Source organism: Solanum tuberosum, unplaced genomic scaffold, assembly GCF_000226075.1.
Source record: "Solanum tuberosum cultivar DM 1-3 516 R44 unplaced genomic scaffold, SolTub_3.0 scf00002, whole genome shotgun sequence".
Classification (NCBI taxonomy): domain Eukaryota; kingdom Viridiplantae; phylum Streptophyta; class Magnoliopsida; order Solanales; family Solanaceae; genus Solanum; species Solanum tuberosum.
Genome location: NW_006238928.1, coordinates 144,367 through 163,769, shown reverse-complemented (window position 1 = coordinate 163,769; position 19,403 = coordinate 144,367). Strand labels below are relative to the sequence as shown.

The window sequence follows — 19,403 nt, the reverse complement described above, 5'->3', positions numbered from 1 at the left end:
TTAACTCTTTAAATTGAAGACATCATTGACAACCTTCATTAATATTTGGCTACATATCATAAAGACATTCATACTTGCACAAATTTGTGTTTCTAGCTCCCGTACTCCACGAGATTTGATCCAGACACCTAACTCATTTAAAACAAGTGATTTATAATTTTTTAATTCTATGCCTTCCTCGATCACAAATGAATGAAGTTTAAATTCAGATCGAGAGAGCCTACCATCAGTTCTAAAATTATAAATTTCAGGCTCTTCAAACTTTAAACTTTCGGGTATGAAGTTAGGCTTTGGCCGAACCCAACTACCCAAAGTATAAGCAGCAAAAGTTGAAGTAATTATGCCAAAATTCCACACCTACTTTACATCTTATCATAGTGCAAGTACACAAGAAATTGTAATTTACATGTCCCTATGAAAATGTCACACCATTAGTTATATATACTACAGATAGTCTTTGATCTGTGTTGCAGTTTGAACTTTAAGGTACTTGATGAACGACAATAATGAGAATAGCACATAGAAAAAGGAATGGTCTACTCTCACAGCAGCATTCAGAATAGCAAGCATGGGAGTAAGAAATTTGTAACGCCTTATGTTTTTCTCCTACAGGCAACAACAGCGACAAAGACGAGCAGAAAGTAGAGAAACAAAGGGAAAAGAGAAGATAAAGAAACGATTGCCAAAAAAAGAACTGCCAGGATCATTTGGCATAGCAAATAGACTGTACAGCATTATAGACAGGTATCTCACAGACTTAAAATGCCCTTAGACTGTTCTCCTGTATAAATAAATAAAAAATCTCTTTTTTAACATGGAAGTTATCTACAGAATCTAATTCAGACACCCATTAGTGTTTTAACCAAATCCGAATCCTTCGTTGGCTTCATGAATGGCAAGCAGTAGTCTCTCCTCTAGATGCTCTTTAGAGGGGTACTCTGGTAGATCCAACTGGTTAAAACTGCACACAGCAAATAATAGTTAAGAAGTGTTCACAGTATAACAAGTACAGAAGAAATACAAGTAGAATTCACAACACTCCCTCCGATCTCAAAGAAGGGAGTTTTTACTTGCTGTTAGTAGTTGAAATGTGATTCAGGATTAGGTTACTACTAATATTAGTCAACATTTAATTGAAATACTCAGATAAGAAAGCCCATCTCATAGAGAGGAGCGGTCAATTCAATTGAGTAAATTAGGATGCACACAAAAAGGAAAGCAAGAGAAGTAAAATTTGGAAGAGGAAGCAACATTGACTTCTACTGGAATCTTCAGCAATACAGGTAAATTAGAATGGCATCATAAATGAAAGAAGGTTCGAGTAACTTGGGAGAAGCAACACGGATGTTTTACTGGCAGAAATCTTCAGCATCACGAGGGCAATCATAATTTAGTTTCAGATGATTAAATAATTACCATGTATGTGCTGAAGGCAAGTGATCAGCACTGCCATAAGCTTTGTGGATCTGAAATTTCTGGGAACCTGAAATTCCTTGCAGTGCACTAAACCCTTCCAACGGCACCTGGAGAAGTTCACAAAGATTTGTTAGATGATTGCAGGAGACATTTAACATGCAACTATAATCAAATGAAAGCAACAAACTACCTTTGAGGTTCCAGTGACAAATTGAAGAAGGCGAGCTTTGTCTTCCTTGCTAAAAGCTTGAACAACTTCCCAAAACCACTGAATAACAGGTGAAGCTGGGCTGTATCCAGAATATTCTGTATTTGCCCTTAAGTCATCAACTGCAAAGCAAGGGGCAAATTAATTGTAAGAAGCAACTCTATCTTGATATTGACAACAACTATCTAAGATAGAATTACCACATGAATTAACAAGCAAAGGAAATAGTGAAACATACGATCGATGTCTGGAAGACCGCTAATTAACAACTCAAGTTCCTTGTCATGAAAAATAGAGATCAGCTCTCGCGGAATCAATTCACTGAATCCTTCCAAAAATGCATTTATCTGAGGACGGATAGCAGTTGTCAACCGATGCTCAGCAACCAAGTCAACATACTGTTGCTTATTTTCCTCAGTGACTCTGATATTTCGTCCACCCGGGATTAGTTCATAGTCAGTCACCTGCATTACACAAGTTGCAATCAGAGCCTTCGTAACAAAAATGCTTAAAATTCAATTGCCGCAGAAGAACTCATACCTCATTGCGTTCATAAAGTATCAACTTCTCTTCATCAGCATCAATACTGAATGTAAGGTCTAAAATATCACTTATGTCATTCTACACAAAACAAGAAACGTGAGCAGAGCAAACTTTAAACCATATAATCACAGAGAACAGAGAAAACACTGCACCTCAAGCAGCCATTTCAAATTTTTGAAGTAGTCAGGATCAATAGCTTCGATATCATGATATGTCACTTTAGCACCAAGTATGTGCTTGTAGAAGGACCGTGTAAAATGAACATCAAGAAGTTGACCATCAAATAGTGCCTTGCCAACCTGGGATATTTACATAAAGCACATTAGATATTGTTTAAATTAAATGACTCAAGCAAACAGAACCAAGAAGGAAAATACTCACAACTCGCCCAACAAATTTGAAGTATGAGAGGTGCTCAGTTTGGTAAACAGAGTTGGGATTTGGCTGAAATGTTGCTTCATTGCCAACTGTAGTAAACAATAGTGCTCCCTTGTCAAAAATTACTCTGGACAGTAACTGATACCATTCCCTAGTAAGTCCACCAGCATCAATTCCTTCTTCCCCTTGGAAATGTACAGTCAATCTCCCTTTCAATTCTTGAGTTGTCCTCATGCGAAGCTGATTATATGAATCTTCAAGTATATAAGCTCTTCTCACAGAAATTCTCAGAGGACTGTGATGATGATCGTGTTGATGTTTAATCTTAGATCTAAAGTATGACCTTTTATTGTCAAAATCAACAAAACGAGGAACCTTCAGCATGATGGAGAAAGACTTCTCCAGTAGTCCAGGATTCTGCCGAACAAAAGCATTAAGAAGTTTTTTGTGCTTCTCTGCAAATTTTACAAAAGCAATGTGCTTCTCATCAACTTTTGTTGCCGATGTAGGTGTTTTTGGCTGCATAGCAGAAGCAGTAGCTTCTTCTGGATCAGGAACTGTCGCAATACTGAACTCCTGCCCTGCACCCAAATGCCCAGGATGCAACTTCTCACACATCACAAAAAAGGACTCTATGTACGGTAAAATGTTTTGTGTGCCTGCAGGGAGCGGAGGCATTGCTCCAGCAGGTTTAGATGAGGTAACAATGGATGAGCGAGGCAGGTTGGGTGCTGTTTCAGAAAAACTCTCTATTGTGCTAATGCAAGTGCTTAGCTCCTGCCATAGAGGTTCTAAAGCTGTGTTAATGTCCCAAACCAGGGAGATAGTAGCACCGTGCTCCTTCTCAGAAATAATTTGATTCTCGTTGTTCTTGTCACCAATTGAAGCAACAAGAGAGCTTAATGCTTGTAAAACCCTGAGTATCACAGCGCCATCAGTTGAAGTGGTACTGAGCAGTGCTTTTTCCACTTCCCTAAACTTGTTTAACTCATCCATCGCAGATCTGGTCAGACTTTGCACAGAGCCAGCAAGCTCAGTAATAAATAAATGACAAATGGCAGGAGCTATGGCCACCAACTTTTTCAGCACCTCAGCTACCAAAGAGTAAGCATTGTCTGAAAGACTGATAAAAGAAGAAAGCATTAAAAAGCTTCAATAACAAATAAAGTAATACATTATTCAGCGAGACTCGAGTAAAAATAACCCACTGAAGGTTCAAAATTACTTGGTCATGTGAAGACAATAGCAAAGTATTAAAATATCAAATAAGTGCATGTACAACCAAACAGATAATTCAATGCCTGAAATAGAAGCCATAGGCACGGAAATTTTGACAAGACCGTCACACCAAGCAGTCAGTTAATTTACTGATCCCACTTTTAAACAAGAAAGAAAATATGTTAAGTGCAAAATTAGTAAAGTATTATCAACCTGCTGGCAAACACACAAGTCTCTAAATTAAGGGGCGTCTCACAGAAATAATATCTACAGAACTTGTCACATCAAACCATAGTATCTACAATTTCAAATACACATCACAGGATTAGGAACTAGCTTACCCTTCTCTGGCAAGCAATGAGCACAGGCGTCGAAGCTCTAATTGTGGTAGACTGAGTAGAATACTTTCAGTACTTTGGTCTCTGCTTGCAACAGAGGACGATGCTCCAGATTTGTCCTCAACCTCAGATGAAGCTGCATGAGATTCAGTATTCATTTCTGCAGCAGATTGGATTGGAGGACCAGTCAGTTGCTCTGTAGAGGATGTGCCAGGTTCTTCACGCGCATTTGATTTGCTTTCTGTGTTTTGGACTACAACATCTAGCAGATTTAACAGCTAGATACAAAAAGGAAAATAGTTAACGACAGCAAGAAACACCAGATAATGACTACTCAAAGAGACATCCTACTTGTGCAAACTACCTGCTCTAGATGTGCAACACTTCTCAAATAAAGGGGATGATTCAAGAGGCCCAAAAGCAATGCAAGAGATACTTGTCCTTCAAGCTGCCATCTATCTGGTCCATCAGCCTCAACCATAACAGCTTTTCCCCGTCTCTGATCTGGAACTATCGGTCCTTCCAGCACTGGTCGAGGGAGCCTGAATTCAAGTAGAGTTTTTGCAACTAAAGAATGGTTCTTTGCCAAGTATGTAAGTGTCTCAAGAACACGACGAGATAGTAATGGAGGAATTCCTACAAGCCATGAGATAAATAAAATTTAGCCAAGGCAAAAAAACAACACAAATACAACAGTAGTAACAATAGATGTGATACTGATACATGATAAAAAGTTAAGCAAGATGTTAAGGTCTCACCATCAAGATGTTGAGGACGCGAATACATCACATTACTTTGGCAACCATATAGTCGATATGGGGGTTCAGCTGTATTCAGATCATTAGCAGGCTGTCCGACATCAAGCATCAACAAGTCCATAAATATTTTCACTAAAGCAGTTCTTGTTTCTGCATGTGCACTGAGATTCAACATCAGCCTCTGTAGAGGAACTTTGTAAATTGGCTGCAAAAGAACCAGAGGTGTCAATGTTCAAATCATAGAAGCAAGAAAAACAGTAATTCAACCTCACCAAGTTTATACCTGGAATACGCGGAGCAACCGCACCAAAGCTCTTAAGCCCTCAGTGTCGACCAAGGGAGACCCATCTGCCTCCAGAGGCTTACTTCCAGCTGATCTACGCGAAAGGGTTCCACCAGCCCTGTCCAATTGTTCATTCCGCCTAGAGTCGCCTCTACGACTTCTAGGATACATACCAAAAAGTGTTCGGTTATACCTACGTGCAAACCTCTCACGCAACATATTTGCTTCCGCCACAAGAGCAGGTGTTAAATTAGCAAGAATGGCATCAGAAGATGTCAGAAGGACCTGCGAGATACAACGTCAGATCCAATAATAGCCATAAAAGGATTCAAGAAAACCAAACTTAAATCAGAACTTGAAAAAAAAACAAAAAGAAATAGGAAAACAAGGTCGCTACTTGTAATAGAGTAAATGAAACAAAAATTCACATCGATTACACTTAATTCATCTAAAGAAGTACCTCTTCCCGTAGTTCTGAAGGGAATGTAGCAATAATTGACACAGTGTCCATCTCAACAGGCTGGCCTTCTAATTCTTGTGACTGCTGCAGCCGCTGTGCCCTTTGCTGTGCCAACACTTCTTCTCGGATGTCAGACGGAAGGGCTGCCAGAAATTCTGGATCAATATCTCCACCATTTTGAGGCTCAGAATTTGGTGGTTGAGTTGCTTGACCCTGTTGAGCTGAGAGAACCTCGGCTCGCAACTCCTCAGGAAGCGCCTCTAGAAATGCAGGATCAATTGATCCAGAATCAGCATCTACATTACGTTGCTGTTCATCATTGGGTCCACTTTGTTCTGCTTCTTGATTTGGATGTTCTGAAGCTTCAGATACACTGTGAAGGGCAACGTCCCTCGCACTTACCTGAGTAGAATTTCCAAACGATACGTTAGTCCTCCTAATTCGAGCATCTGCTGAACCTTGTCTATCGCCACCATCATCATGCCCATCAGCACTTCCAATTTCAACATCAAGACTTCGAAGACTTTCACCCAGAGTTGCACCACTTCCACTGCTTTCTTGGCTAACTGCCTCAACATCCCTTATGGCAACATCGTTCTGTTCAAACTGCATTTCGACAGGTTGAGATTGGCTACTTGGTGCGTCTGTTCCCTGAGAAGACACATTTGCTACAGGTGTCACATTAGCACCACCAGATTCATCCAACACTGTTGAGGGGGTAGAGGCATCTCTGGCTTCATTGATGTTATTGTTCTCCATAGCACTTTCAGCTGCCATTTCACCTGATCCAACAAACTGGGTGGCCTCACCTCTATTCTGAGACCCTTCTGTAGCATCTTGATCAGCTGATTTTTCAGGGCTAGGCCGCCTCAAGTGGGAAACAAGCAAATCCTCAAAACCCTGTGGAAGAGCAGAGGCACCTGATCCACCGCTTTGTTGGTTATCATTGGTCCAAAAATTGAACCGTTGGCCATGACGACTGCTCCGGAGAGAACGGAAAACAGAATCCAAGCGCGATGAGGTTCCTTCTGAGCTCCTATCGGAATAAGCATCACGGATACTCTCTGATGAAAAGGAAGGAAGCAATGAGATTTCACATCAGATAAAAATTATGATATTAACCAGTAGTACAGATACCTGATTGACGTGGCTGACCCAACTGCAGCAAGGAAGAGGGTTCCACCAGAAGGGGATGTTGTGAAGGAGCAATGCTGTCACCACCTCTTCCCAAAAGATTGTAGATGGATGTCGTGCGCCCCTGGCGCCTAGAGCCAAAAACTTCAACAGGCATAACATGTAAAGTTTCACTGGAGAGACTATGCTCTCGACCAAAAACTTCAATATGGTCAAATACATTTATTCCATTCATTCCATCACCCAGACGAAGTATTACACCATCCTCCTCATCCTCATCCTCTTCATCCTCTTCATCCATTACCTCCTCATCAAAGTCATCTTCATCAATCTCTTGGTCATCTTGATCAGTATCAGGATGTTGTAAGTGATGAGCTTCATCTTCCTCGAGGTCATTATGTTCTTCATCCCCCTCTTCGTCTTCATCAACCTCATCTCCTTCATCACCTGACATCTCATCATCATCATCATCGTCCTCATCATCCTCATCTTCATCAAGATGCTCTTGTACATCAGGCTGGATTTCAAATCTTATCTCAAGGCCATTTTCCAGATTTCTAGTGTCCTCATTACTTTCATGCATGTAATCATCTTCATTGGATGGACCAAAACCTCCATCAATATCCTGGTCATGTTCCATATCATCAGTGACAGCTTCAGACCCACCAAAGTTTTGAGCTGCGCCAAAGGGCTCAATGTGATCTGTTGGCACTGAATTCACATTAGGCTGTGATAAAGTTTCATTAGCCAGGACTGCAAGGGCATCAATAGCAGTTCCAGATTGATTATGATCCTGAGTTTTTGTTGACTGTTCTCCCCTTCCAGCATTGGACTCAGCCGCATGGACATGCTCCTTTGTTACCAACTCCAGAACTTTTACAACACCAGTAACAACCTTGGAAGAATCAGTATGATCCAGGTCCAAGACATGAAGAGCTCGGGTCAGAGATTGAACCAGACCGACATCTATGAAAGTAGCTGAAGCTTCTGCTGAGATGGAAGAACCTGTAGGTGCACGAGCAGTCAGTACATCACTGAGAAGATCAATAAAAGCTTGAATTTCGATTCCGGGTGCCCTAAAACCACTTCCAAACTCAACAAAATCACTAAATACACTGTTAATCTCGGTAAAGATTCTTTTCCTTGCCTCCGTTGAGCGAACACAAGATGCCACGAGAAACTGGCTAGCTCTGCTTGAAAGTTTTTGCCTCCAGTCCACATCAGTTTTTCTCTCTTTCTTAGAACTTTTGGTATACGGTAAAAACTTGTGAAGAATATGATGAAAAATTCCACCAGCAAGGTGCCCTGTCCGTAAAGGAACAGCTATGCAACTGCTAACTTCAGAATCTTTTCTAATTAAAATGTGAACTGAAGCAGTATACATCAAAAGAATCTCAGTCAGAAGCTTCAAAATGAATACAATCTTAGCCATATATGCAGACAATTCATGGTTATCAGCTTCACTTGCTTCAGAAGCAGAGGCGATAGCTTTCCCTTTACCCTTGTTCGCGGAAATATCAATCTCCATATCCGTTGAACCAAGGTTCTCTTTTGTTGCTGGTTCATCTTTCAAAGAAGGAACAAACTTGACAACTGGATCCAAGAGAAGCTCAATAACGCTTACAAAGCTGTGAGGTGGCTTTCGATGAACTTTCACATTCTTAGAACTCGCATCAAGACTCTTGCCATGCACTCCATGGCTCACATTACCAACACCAGACTTCAAATCTGCATTCTGCATTTTATCTTTGTCTTCTGATTTCTCTTTCTCCCTGTCTTTGTCCTTTTTATCCTTCTCACGGTCCCTCAACAAGACCACATAAGGTCGTTCACCAACCATCTCCACTTGGCACACAGAATGAGCAGCCCGCATGAAAATCACTGGATCCCGCTGAATAACAGAAGTCAAATTCAACAGGAAATTACGAGGTGTGAGCCTTCCACTTGACTGTCTATTAGAAGCAGACACAACATTATGCCGTATCTCTGCTTCCATAGCTTGCTGTAGAGTCTGGGGATCCTCAAGAACATGTCTTATTATAGTAGCGGCGATGTTGTCAAACCCAATAAACAAGCTACTGGTTGGCAAGGAAAGCAGCAACTGCAATCCACCGGCATCCAGAAGGTTAACAGCAACAGAGTGAGTTCTTGTAAGAGTTGCACACAGCTGCAACACAGCATGCATTGTTTCCGAGGGAAGCTGGTTTCTCATACAACCACAAGCTATTTCAACAAGCTGCTTCTGCTCTTGGACATCCAGATATTTTGTAGACAAAGAAGACTGCAACTTATTATACTTATCCTCGTTGATCGAAACTGATTTCTGTGTAGCGTCATCTCCCTTAAGCTGTTCCAGTATATCAGCATTCACCTTCTGATCCACTTGAGCAAGCCGATCAATAGCTACAAAAGCTGCTGTCACCCATTTGGGGACTTTCTCCCTATCAAATGTACTGGAAATCCATTGTGAAAGAAGATCAGATGAGACATTCACCAAACCATTCTTTGCAGCTATCTCTCTGGCATCAGTATCTTCATTAAGAATCAGAGCAAGAACATGAAAGAGATTAGAAAGAATGCTGCGGTTTCCATCCTCAGAGACATTACTAGAAAGCTTCACTTGTTCAACAATAAAAGAAACCACAGCCGACCGATGTTCACCATCATTCTGGGAGCATATCATCACAAGAAGATCCCTGACAGGAAAAGCAAGAGAGTCTTTCATCTGTAGAAGCTTTCGGCATGTGGACAACAACTCATCAACAGGAGGAGGCTGAACCATTTCTTCTTCAATGGTCACGCTGCTTTCTTTGGGAACATCTTCCTTTGCCTCCGATCCAGAGTTCCCAAGTGACATGGCAAGGGCACGGGCAAGTTCATCATCTTCTTGTACTTCCTCTGGATGCGAGAACAACCACTCCATTGCCAGCTCAACACTGTTTGAACCAACCTGCCTCAAAGCCTCTTCTGCTCTATTCCTGGAGAACCCCATTTCAACAATTGTAGAAATTGTAGTTTCATTTGGGGGAGGACCAGACACACGAGCAGCAGTACTGTTTGTGTTTTTGACTTCTACTCCAGAGTAGATGTGCCTAATGATGTTGAGAATAGCTGCAATGAAATCATAATTGCAATCTGTGAATTGTGGATGAGTCCAAACGGGAAGTACAGTCTTCAATACCATGGATTGAAGAACCTTTACAAATGTCTCCTCATCCTGTGGAAATGGGATATCACCACTTACCAAAGGTTGAGTCAGTAAATGCTTTGTGAAAGGAGATAGAATTAAAGATGAAGTCGCCAGATGATCCATCAGCTTCCCATAACTACCTAAGGGACCATATATCCATGAACGGTCCGCATCCTCAACTCCATCCTGCCTGGTATGTGTCTCATCAGTCTCCATAGGAGAAGTAGGAGCTCTATTGACAGCAAAGAGCAACTGACTAGTAGCTTCAAACGTAGTTAACACTGACTGAATAACCCCACGCCCATAAAGGCAATTTAATATAACAGCATTGCAAGAATCAGGCTTGTCCAGCAGAATACCATCAATAAACTCAATAACCTTGCCAAAATAACGACATTTGGTCGACACAGATGCCTCTGATCCAGAAGTTACATGACCTCCAAAATTCATGTGATCAATAGCAATTGAAGCAAAAGTTGAAGCAACAGATTTTGAGGGAGCTGACACATTGAGTGTATCATCCCGCCTACGTGATGGAAGTAGCATTACCTTGCCCATCTCTTGAAACAAATGGGTGATATGGATTGACAGGGATTTCACCATATCACGGCAAGAATGATAATATGACCTCTGTTTGTCCTCTTTTCTATTACTGGTACCAGCATCATCAAGAGAACCTGCTTGTTGTGATTGATGACTAGCTTCTATCCGGACATTTGAAGGACCATCAGTGGTCTGACGTTGCTGAATACTAGAAGCTCTAGTCAGATCACGATATAGATTGATCAGATCAAAAAACTGTGATTCAAAACTCCAACCTGACATCCTCCTGCGAAGTAACGGGTCAAGGAACTGTCTGAAGGAATTTAATCTTTGTTCTTCAGAATCAGTTGTACTCAATTCTGACTGCCGTGCCTCGTCAGTTGCACCAGCACTACCTTCCTCAACATCAACCTTAGATTCTTCAAGCAACGCCAACTGCCAAAGAATTTCACGATGAATACGACCAATATCTTCCAAGACATCTTTGCTTCCATTTCCAAACTCTGTTAACAGAGCAGTTACCCATCGGTTGTCTTTGGAGGCAGCCAGAAATAAAAGAAACTCAACTAGAAAAAGTGAAGAGAATGTCCTATCTGGAGTACTTTTAGGATCCAACATAAAAGCACCAGAAACCACATCAAATCCAGACAGCGCTTTTTTCAAATGATCCTTGAGAAAGGAACAGAAAGCACGAGCCAGAGCAGCAGAGTGGTGTTGGGTGAAAGTCTTGAAGACCATGGTGCTGTGTAATGCTATGGACATCCCTTCAGATGACTGTGCAACACTCGGCCGTAGGAGTAGTTTCAACAAAGATTCAATGCCTGACTTCTCCACAAATAACCGACAAGTTTCAGAGTTCTCCATTGTACGATGAACAAGTACCATCACATGAAAGACAGCCAACTGAATGAACTGCTCATCACTGATAGTTTCCCCAGAAGAATAAGTTGATTCAACCAATGAGCTGGATGCAACACTCTCTCTGTTATCTGTGTCCGTGTCCATTTCAGTAGTCTCACTTGATTTCCCTGATGACTCAGCATGTTCACCATCACCACGTGAAGCAATACTGTTAACAATCTCAATAATTAAATCCACTCCAGTACCTCTCAGTGAAGATACATGGCGTAACAGCTCTTCTACAGCATTTGCCAACGGGACAATACCTTCATTCATAGCTACCACGTACTTCTTGTTTGTAAATATGTCAACAAGGAAACGCAACGCTGAAGTTTCTTTTACAGACTCCAGTCCCTTCGGATTAAGGCAAATTGCACCTAGACCATTAGGTACACAAGTAAGAGCTTTTGGAGACGGTAGTATCCCAGATACCACTGAAGACAAAAAAGCAATAGGAAGACCCAACTCATGCAGAGCAGGAAAACATGTCGGGTCTTTGTGAATTATTTCACTCATAACAGTCACGGCCGAGGAATAGATATCCCCTCCAAATTTTTCCACATTACTAAATAGCAGACACAAAGTGGCAGGTAAAGATGCATCGTTAGAACCCTGTGATCTGGCCGAATTTGCAGGAGCATAGGTAGCAGACCCAAGTGCCTTCAATAAGACCCTAATAAGTCTCTTTTGAGAATATATTTGTTCTTCACTAGATTTAAAATGCTCACCAATGACCATAGAATTGTCATCATCTCCAGCCACGTCAATCACTCTGTGCACTTCTATCTGTAACCTATTAGCCAAAAGCTCAACTCCACCTAGATCTTTGAAAAGGGTTACTGCTGCATTACTATAATCCAGAAGCTTTTGCAGTGTTTTCACAGCCAGGCAAACAAGATGTATATGTGCAGGATCAGCGTCCTCTACTAGAGGCAAAAAAGTTGGCACCATTCCAGACCCTCGAATAACACTACCGGAGCTTGAAGAGGATATGACATGTAGCAGGTAAAACTGCAGAACAGCTTCAACAAAGGATACTGATGACAAGTCATTTGAGCTGCTTAGTGACAAGATTGCTCTCTGTAAAACATTCAGGAGGATCATGCGATTACCACCAGCAAAACTGATGCTTGATCCACTCAAAATCCTTGCCCGCTCATGTGATGATGCATAAGCAGCTAATTGTGCCCCCAAGGCATTCATTGCTAGCGTTCTAACATTTCCAGAGATGGTTTCTTCAGATCTGACAATCCTGATCAACTCATTTGTGTATTCAGGTTCATTAGCAAAAAAGGACGCAAGTTCATCATGGGAATCACTAGCCTGGACAAGCACAATGAAAGCAAGAAGGCATATCTTGCTGTAAAGTCTGCATACTCTGGGGGAACGGAATGCGTGTGCATATCTGATTCTTGTCAGCAACGCAAACCTTTGCTCAGGAGGAACATTGTACTGCTCAATACAGAACTTCATTAGCGACAGATCTTCTTCTTTCCGCACATGGAGATCAGGTATGTTAATTACACTCATGCTCGTTGATACTGCACCATCCTCAGCTTCAGCATTGCTTTGTGCATTGGCACTATGCAACTCAAAATAAAGGGTGGAACCCAAGTGATAAAGTGACTTGTCACCATCATTTTCCACATTGGATGGAAACAAAGATAGGCCTTCATCCTGACTTCTTTCGTTTACAGTAACACAATAATACAAGCCCAGACCTTCTTCCTTGCTTCCCCACCCCTGTGCAAGTGACAGGAGACAGCTATTTATAGTACCACACCCAACCAATTTACCACTTGCATGTAGCTTCGATGGATTTATTTTTACTAATACAGCAAGAGTCTCTAAAGTTGCAATGAGGATCTCAGGATCTGTTGAAGCCAACAAAAGCATGAAATGCTGCCAGGTTCAAAGTAAATAAATTCAGACATCATCAGTACATGTGAATACTTGTTACAGACATTCATTCAAAAACGAGTGAAAAGTTCTAGTATCTTCAGCTTACCTCCAAGCCACTAAATGAACCCTTATTATGACAATTCTCTAGTATGATCTGCATCACACGTAAGATCTGTAGAACTGCTTGCTTGGGGAAAGGGCTATCATCTCCTAATATATTATCAGACAAGCCAAGATCTTTCCTACTACATAAGTAGGTCTTGAAATATGTATCAAAATGTAGAAACAATGGTCTCCAGTGATGAAAATTTCCCTGAAAAGGGAAGGCCAAGTAAGTAAAAGTCCAAAGTATAAAGGCAGGATAAACAGAGGTAAGATGGATTTACCTTGCCATACTCCCAGCGGAAACCAGAAAGAGGTATTGCTATATCTTGTAATGGACACTGGATGACCTTGTCAGTAAAGGCCTTTATTTTTGGGGGCTGACATGCAGATAAATGCACAATAAGATCATAGCAGATAATGGAGAGAAGGCTTGAAAAGAAAGATAGAAGCGGGAATCTACTGCAACAGAGAACAGTAGTGAAAAGCAGAAGTCCATGCAATTCTTTCAAGCAGCTGAAGTCAAGACACTAATCAGATGATTTATTGCTTTATTATTTCCTTGCATATGACTAAATCGATGTATACTTCTAGATCCCTGAAAGGATGTTTAGAAGGCTCCCACAAACTTAAGAACTACTCCTACGAGAATAACCACAGTTCATCCAAATAAAATGTAAAAAGGTGCAATATACTATGGTATTGCCTGATTATTTTTTTGTTTTCTTATGATAGCTATGGTCTTGCCTGATGTTAAGGAACACAACAGTGTAGAAACATAAAACACACCGAGAAAACATAAGAGCCACTGAACATTTTTTACCAAGATAAACAATAACAATCCTCAAAACACACCAGCATCTTCAGCTACATAAAAGAGTACTCATTGAAAAGTAATAAGGAAGAGAATTACTATCATATTCAATGATTGTCGTGGAAATGCAACTGTGCAGAAAATCAAAGGGGGTTGTATTGCAACTTCCTATTTTTGGTGTACAGAACAATGCATAGAAGATGCTGAACAGATAGTTGATCTCTTAGGATTCCTGTAATTACTCTTCGGTTTTGGCTTGTTACAGCCTTTTTATGGAGATCACCAGCATATCCTAAATGCTGAGGAATACAACATCACAAGTTTCAACAAAAAAAAAACGAATGGTCCAAGTGTGTATACACGCCGAAGAATGATAATCGAAGATGCTAAAGAAGAGCCAATCAAATGGCTGAAAATTGTCGCAACCCCTCCCCCACAATTTCATAGAAACAACAGGAACTTAGATAGACTGCAATACATAGTAGAAGTATTCTTACCGGTACCCACCTAGTCAGGATTAAGTCTTTTGTATCTTTTTGGGAGAACGAAACATATGTTGCATATATAAAAGATAGACACTGCACACGAAAATTGTGTACTTGCACATATAGGATAAAGTCTTGGTTTGATCAAGTTTACATTAGCTCAGTTGTCAAAAATTGCTGGTTAGACTTGAATCTTAGTACGGGGACAAGTGTGAAATCGAATAGCTTCTACTTTTAAGGAGCTCCTATTTGACTTAGGAGACAAATTCACCACTGTCGAATGAAAATGAATTGGCTCGAAAAGTAAAACGGATACTAAGAATCAAATTGTTGATATCTACCATTAGCAGAACAAAACTGACTGGCCCGAGTTGAGAAAAAAAAAAAATAGAGAATCTACTGTTGACCTCAACTAGTTTGGACTTGAGATGTAGCTGATTGACAGATTGTTTGATATTGAGAAGTAACAGGGAAAAGAAAAGGACAAAAAGAAATAAATGTATGCTTGCGAAATAATAGTATTACCACTGTAAGTTTGAAACAAGAAAAGGACAAAAAGAAAAATAATAGTATTAAAGTTGAACTTCAAGAAATAAATGAATGCTGGCGAAGTAATAGTATTACCACTGTCAGTTTGAAACAAGAAAAGGACAAAAAGAAAAATAACAGTATTGAAGTTGAACTTCAAAAAATAAATGCATGCTGGCGAAGTAATAGTATTACCACTGTCAGTCTGAAACTATCTTTTTTTCCAGATAGATTTCAGTTTGGTTTGTACTAAAACACTTCAAAAAATGTGATGATAGACGAAATGATATCTCCAAAAAGAAGAATTTAAGAAAAAGCAAAGCTAGTTTAATGGAAACATCAGATAACTCTAGCTCCCTAAAGGAGACCAAGACGAATGGATCTTGTTTATTTTGAGATCTAAATATATTTGAGATTCACACATGTACATTATACAGTTTCAATTGACAGTCCCTTATTAGACCAGCTCCTGTCATATTTAATTCCAGAGTCATCCCATTTCATCATCCTATTAGCTATGAGGTTCTAAAGATAACATGCTAATGATCACAATAATGAGACTCAATTTTAGTGATATCCAACCAGCACCTTGATGTTACCATAACCAACCTCTCACACCTCCCTACCGGGGCATCTAAGCAAATTCTCTTCACATACTCAAACCATCCTCAAAGGAAGGCATCAATCTACTATAATTTAGTCCTTTTTGTGCTTAAATGTAAAATGAGATTTTCTAAATGTACACTAGTAGGCTTATACGGGGGGAAGTACTCATGCTACAAATACAATAGATACGCCTTAGTCCCAAACAAGTTGGGTCAGCTCCCAATGGAAGAGGAAAAATATTCTTTTTTTAATAGGTAAATAATTTTATTATCATTGGGGAAACCCCAAATACAAGCCATATACCAAAAGAAGTGAACCTACATCAAATATGGTTCTCAACAAAAGAGATTCAATCCTCTATACAAAAATGGACCTCGTAAGTAGACCAAATAAATCTAGAGATAAAACACTACTTGACATCTTTAAAAATCTTGTTTCAACCCTTCAAAACTCTTCCTATTTCTCTTTTTCTAAATGACCCACATGATTGCTAAAGGGGTAATCCTCCCTGTCGTTTGACTTCTATTTCCCCTCCTCAGACCAACTTTGCAGAGTCACCTTCCTGTGCTTGGCATCACCCATTGCATCCCAATTAAACTGAGAGCCACCCTCCATAACCGACTAGCCACCTTGCAACGCTACAGGATCTACACTTTCAGCTAAATTCTTAAACATAAAACACCAACTAACATATGTGATCCTCCATGGAAAAAACATTCTTCTTAAAGCAACATCTAGTGAGTCGGTATTTATGAGTGGTTACTGGTTAGGGAACTTCATTAATCTTTATGCTTTGAGCCCTTCTAGTATCCTTAATATTTTCCGCTTCATTTAAATAATGTACCAAATTGTTCTCTTTGTTTTTAATTTATCTTTAATAATGTCCTACTAGCTACAACCAATGACTTCTTTGAGCAATGGCAGATATTTGCTACTCATTGACTGCAGAAATTGAATTACTCGACACAAAAAAGTCAAACGTGATCAGAATAAAAAATGTTGTGCATCACACAAGAAGTTGCTAGTTGCTACTTCACGCAGCACTATAGCCAATCCATAAATCCCCTATACATTAGCCTGCAACTTCAACTCTCATCAACTTTAACAGGATCCAATCTCAGATCCTAGGATCGAGAGCTAAGCATCTCCCTGATATGAGTGGTTGCAAAGTTGTGATGTTGACTGGTAAAGATTGGTAAAGATAGTCAAGATCAATATTAATTTTGATACATTTACTACCGGAACCTTAATATAGTTAGTAGTATCAGCCCTCAAACAAGCTTGAGACCATGTCGATATCAGTTCTGAAGGAAAGGACAGGTATACTTTCTTGGTAAAGAAGTATGGGTACATAGCTAATAGCAGTAACACAGAGCTGGAATTCCACCGTGGTAACAATTAGCACGACTGGGTACTTGTAATAGAAATTTCACAAAAAGAACCCAAAGGAATCATAAAAGCAAATAGCTGCAATTTCCAATTCTTAGCGACCACAAAAAGAAGCAAAAAGGTTAATCAACAACAAATTTAGCAGCAGAAAGGACCTTAAATGTGATTCCAGTGGCAAACCGAAGTAAGCAAAAATATAAAATCAATTAGATATTTTCAGTATCTTGTAACCAAATACCAAATGCAAAATCAAACTCGAGGTATGTTATAAATTCTGTTCTTGCTACACAAGAAAAATAATCAATTTTTGACTCACATAGCACAAGTACACTTGTAACAGAAACATTAAGATTCAGACCCAGACATCATCAGTACACTTGTGACAGAATTTCCACGTACCGATCATAAGAAATAACAAAATTCAAAGAAAAAAAGCAGGTAAATGACTGATAATAAAAGTATAGATTACATAACAGTTAAAAACAATAAACCACATAGAGAAGAGGTACATTATGTAATATGATTTCCAATAAAAAATAAACCCTAAGAAACAACAGAACATACAATAATTAACTTTCCACAGCAAGACTAAACCCTAACAGCACATTACACGTCTGGAATAAAACAACACTGAAAATGCACATTGTGAAATGATTCCAAAAAAAAAACTATGAAAAGAAACTGTTCAACAACACACAAAAACAACCAAATGCAAAATAAAAGTAAGAAAAACAAAAAAGGAACGAGTAAAACGAGTACATACAGGTTCAGAGTCGAGTTTAATAGATGGACCAATGGCTCCTTCGCTGGAGAGAAGTTGCCGTAACCTGGACGGCAAACTCGATCTTAAGGTCGTCATATCCAACCTCTACTTTCTCTCCTTGTATTCACTAACCAAAACACAAATCCAACACACAAATCAGAGAAAAAATAACAAAATCTCTGCACACATCAAATACATCAGAAAAAAACGCATAGAACATTAAATCGATCAAATAAACACACAAAAAAAGCAGAATCGATAGTGACTGATTTATTATATCGGTACCTGAATTAACAAAGTCACGGACGGGAGACTCATCCAGAGAGTGTGTAGAGACTGTACAGAAAATAGGGTTTATAGAGAGAAGAAGAAGGAGAAGAACAAGGAAAACCCCAAAGCCAAGAAAGAGAAAAATGGTGAGAAGGGGGGGTGAGGTGGGGGTAGGGGGGTTCCTTTTGCCTTTTGTGTGTGAAATTGGTCTAACTAGTACTAACCCTGGGAACGATGACAGGGGAGAAGCTTATATACACGTAGAGATGCACACAAATTGAGTCTTCTTCTATTTGAGGGACTTCTATTCAAGTCGGTTTTGCTATTTGGTCCACTTTTTTTCCTTCTCTTCTAATTTTGCCTTTAAGAAATTATTTCTTAAGGTAAGTGTAATAATTTCGAAATAAAAATTGAAATTAATTTATGTTTATATGTGATTTGACGTGTTAGATAATTTTAAAATTATTTTATTATTTATATTAAAATAGTTTGATTACTGTTTAAACTCATGAAATATTTTTGTTTAGTTCACATCTTATGTACCAAACGTTTCTTTTGGAGTTCTTATTTTTGGTTTAAGACATAGTCAGCTTCTTAAATTTGTTAGTATATTTGATTTAGACACTCGAACTAAGTTATGTTTGAATTGAACACCTCAACTCTTAATAAGGTGTTCGAATTAGATATTTTCGATTCAAATTATAGTTTAAAAAACATGTGTATTTCATTTGTCTATTAGGTAGTTAAATTGAACACTTAAAGTATGTCATCTCTTTTAAATAGAAATTTTCATAATCACAGAAAAAAATGAAAGTATCAAGAGTTATATGTTTTAAATTTAAAATTAGAATAATGCTCAAGGACAGAAATAATTTGTAAAGATAACAGTAATAAAAGAAATTGATTCATAGTTTGGTTAAGGGGAGAAAGTTATGCTTCATTGATAGGGGTCCAAAGCAAGATGAGAACGGTTGATTCAATCTGGAACAAAACTCTTAATCAAGGCGTAGATTCATAGTTTGATTAGTTGTGCAAGGCATGTTGTTGACTAAAAACATATTACAAAGATGAATATATCAGTGGATAACCCAATATGTAGTTTATGTGATGTGCAAGTTGTAGGGACACAAAATTACATTTTTTTTTAATTTGGCTGGACCAAGGAAATCACTAAA

General features: G+C 39.3%; 1 protein-coding gene across 1 annotated transcript; it reads right to left on the bottom strand.

Moving 5' to 3' along the window:
• Positions 1–664: 664 nt before the first annotated feature.
• On the bottom strand, positions 665–18,493 carry LOC102596804 (E3 ubiquitin-protein ligase UPL1-like). Its single transcript, XM_006337965.2, has 17 exons — positions 18,244–18,493; positions 17,959–18,085; positions 13,658–13,753; positions 13,378–13,584; positions 6,740–13,271; positions 5,603–6,666; positions 5,143–5,427; positions 4,860–5,064; positions 4,466–4,737; positions 4,105–4,379; positions 2,549–3,668; positions 2,320–2,466; positions 2,165–2,245; positions 1,863–2,088; positions 1,607–1,746; positions 1,417–1,523; positions 665–961 (listed from the first exon to the last, which is right to left on the bottom strand). Exons 2-17 carry the CDS (start codon positions 18,052–18,054, stop codon positions 859–861), a joined length of 10,956 nt encoding a protein of 3,651 aa, XP_006338027.1. The 5' UTR covers positions 18,055–18,085; positions 18,244–18,493; the 3' UTR covers positions 665–858.
• Positions 18,494–19,403: the final 910 nt, after the last annotated feature.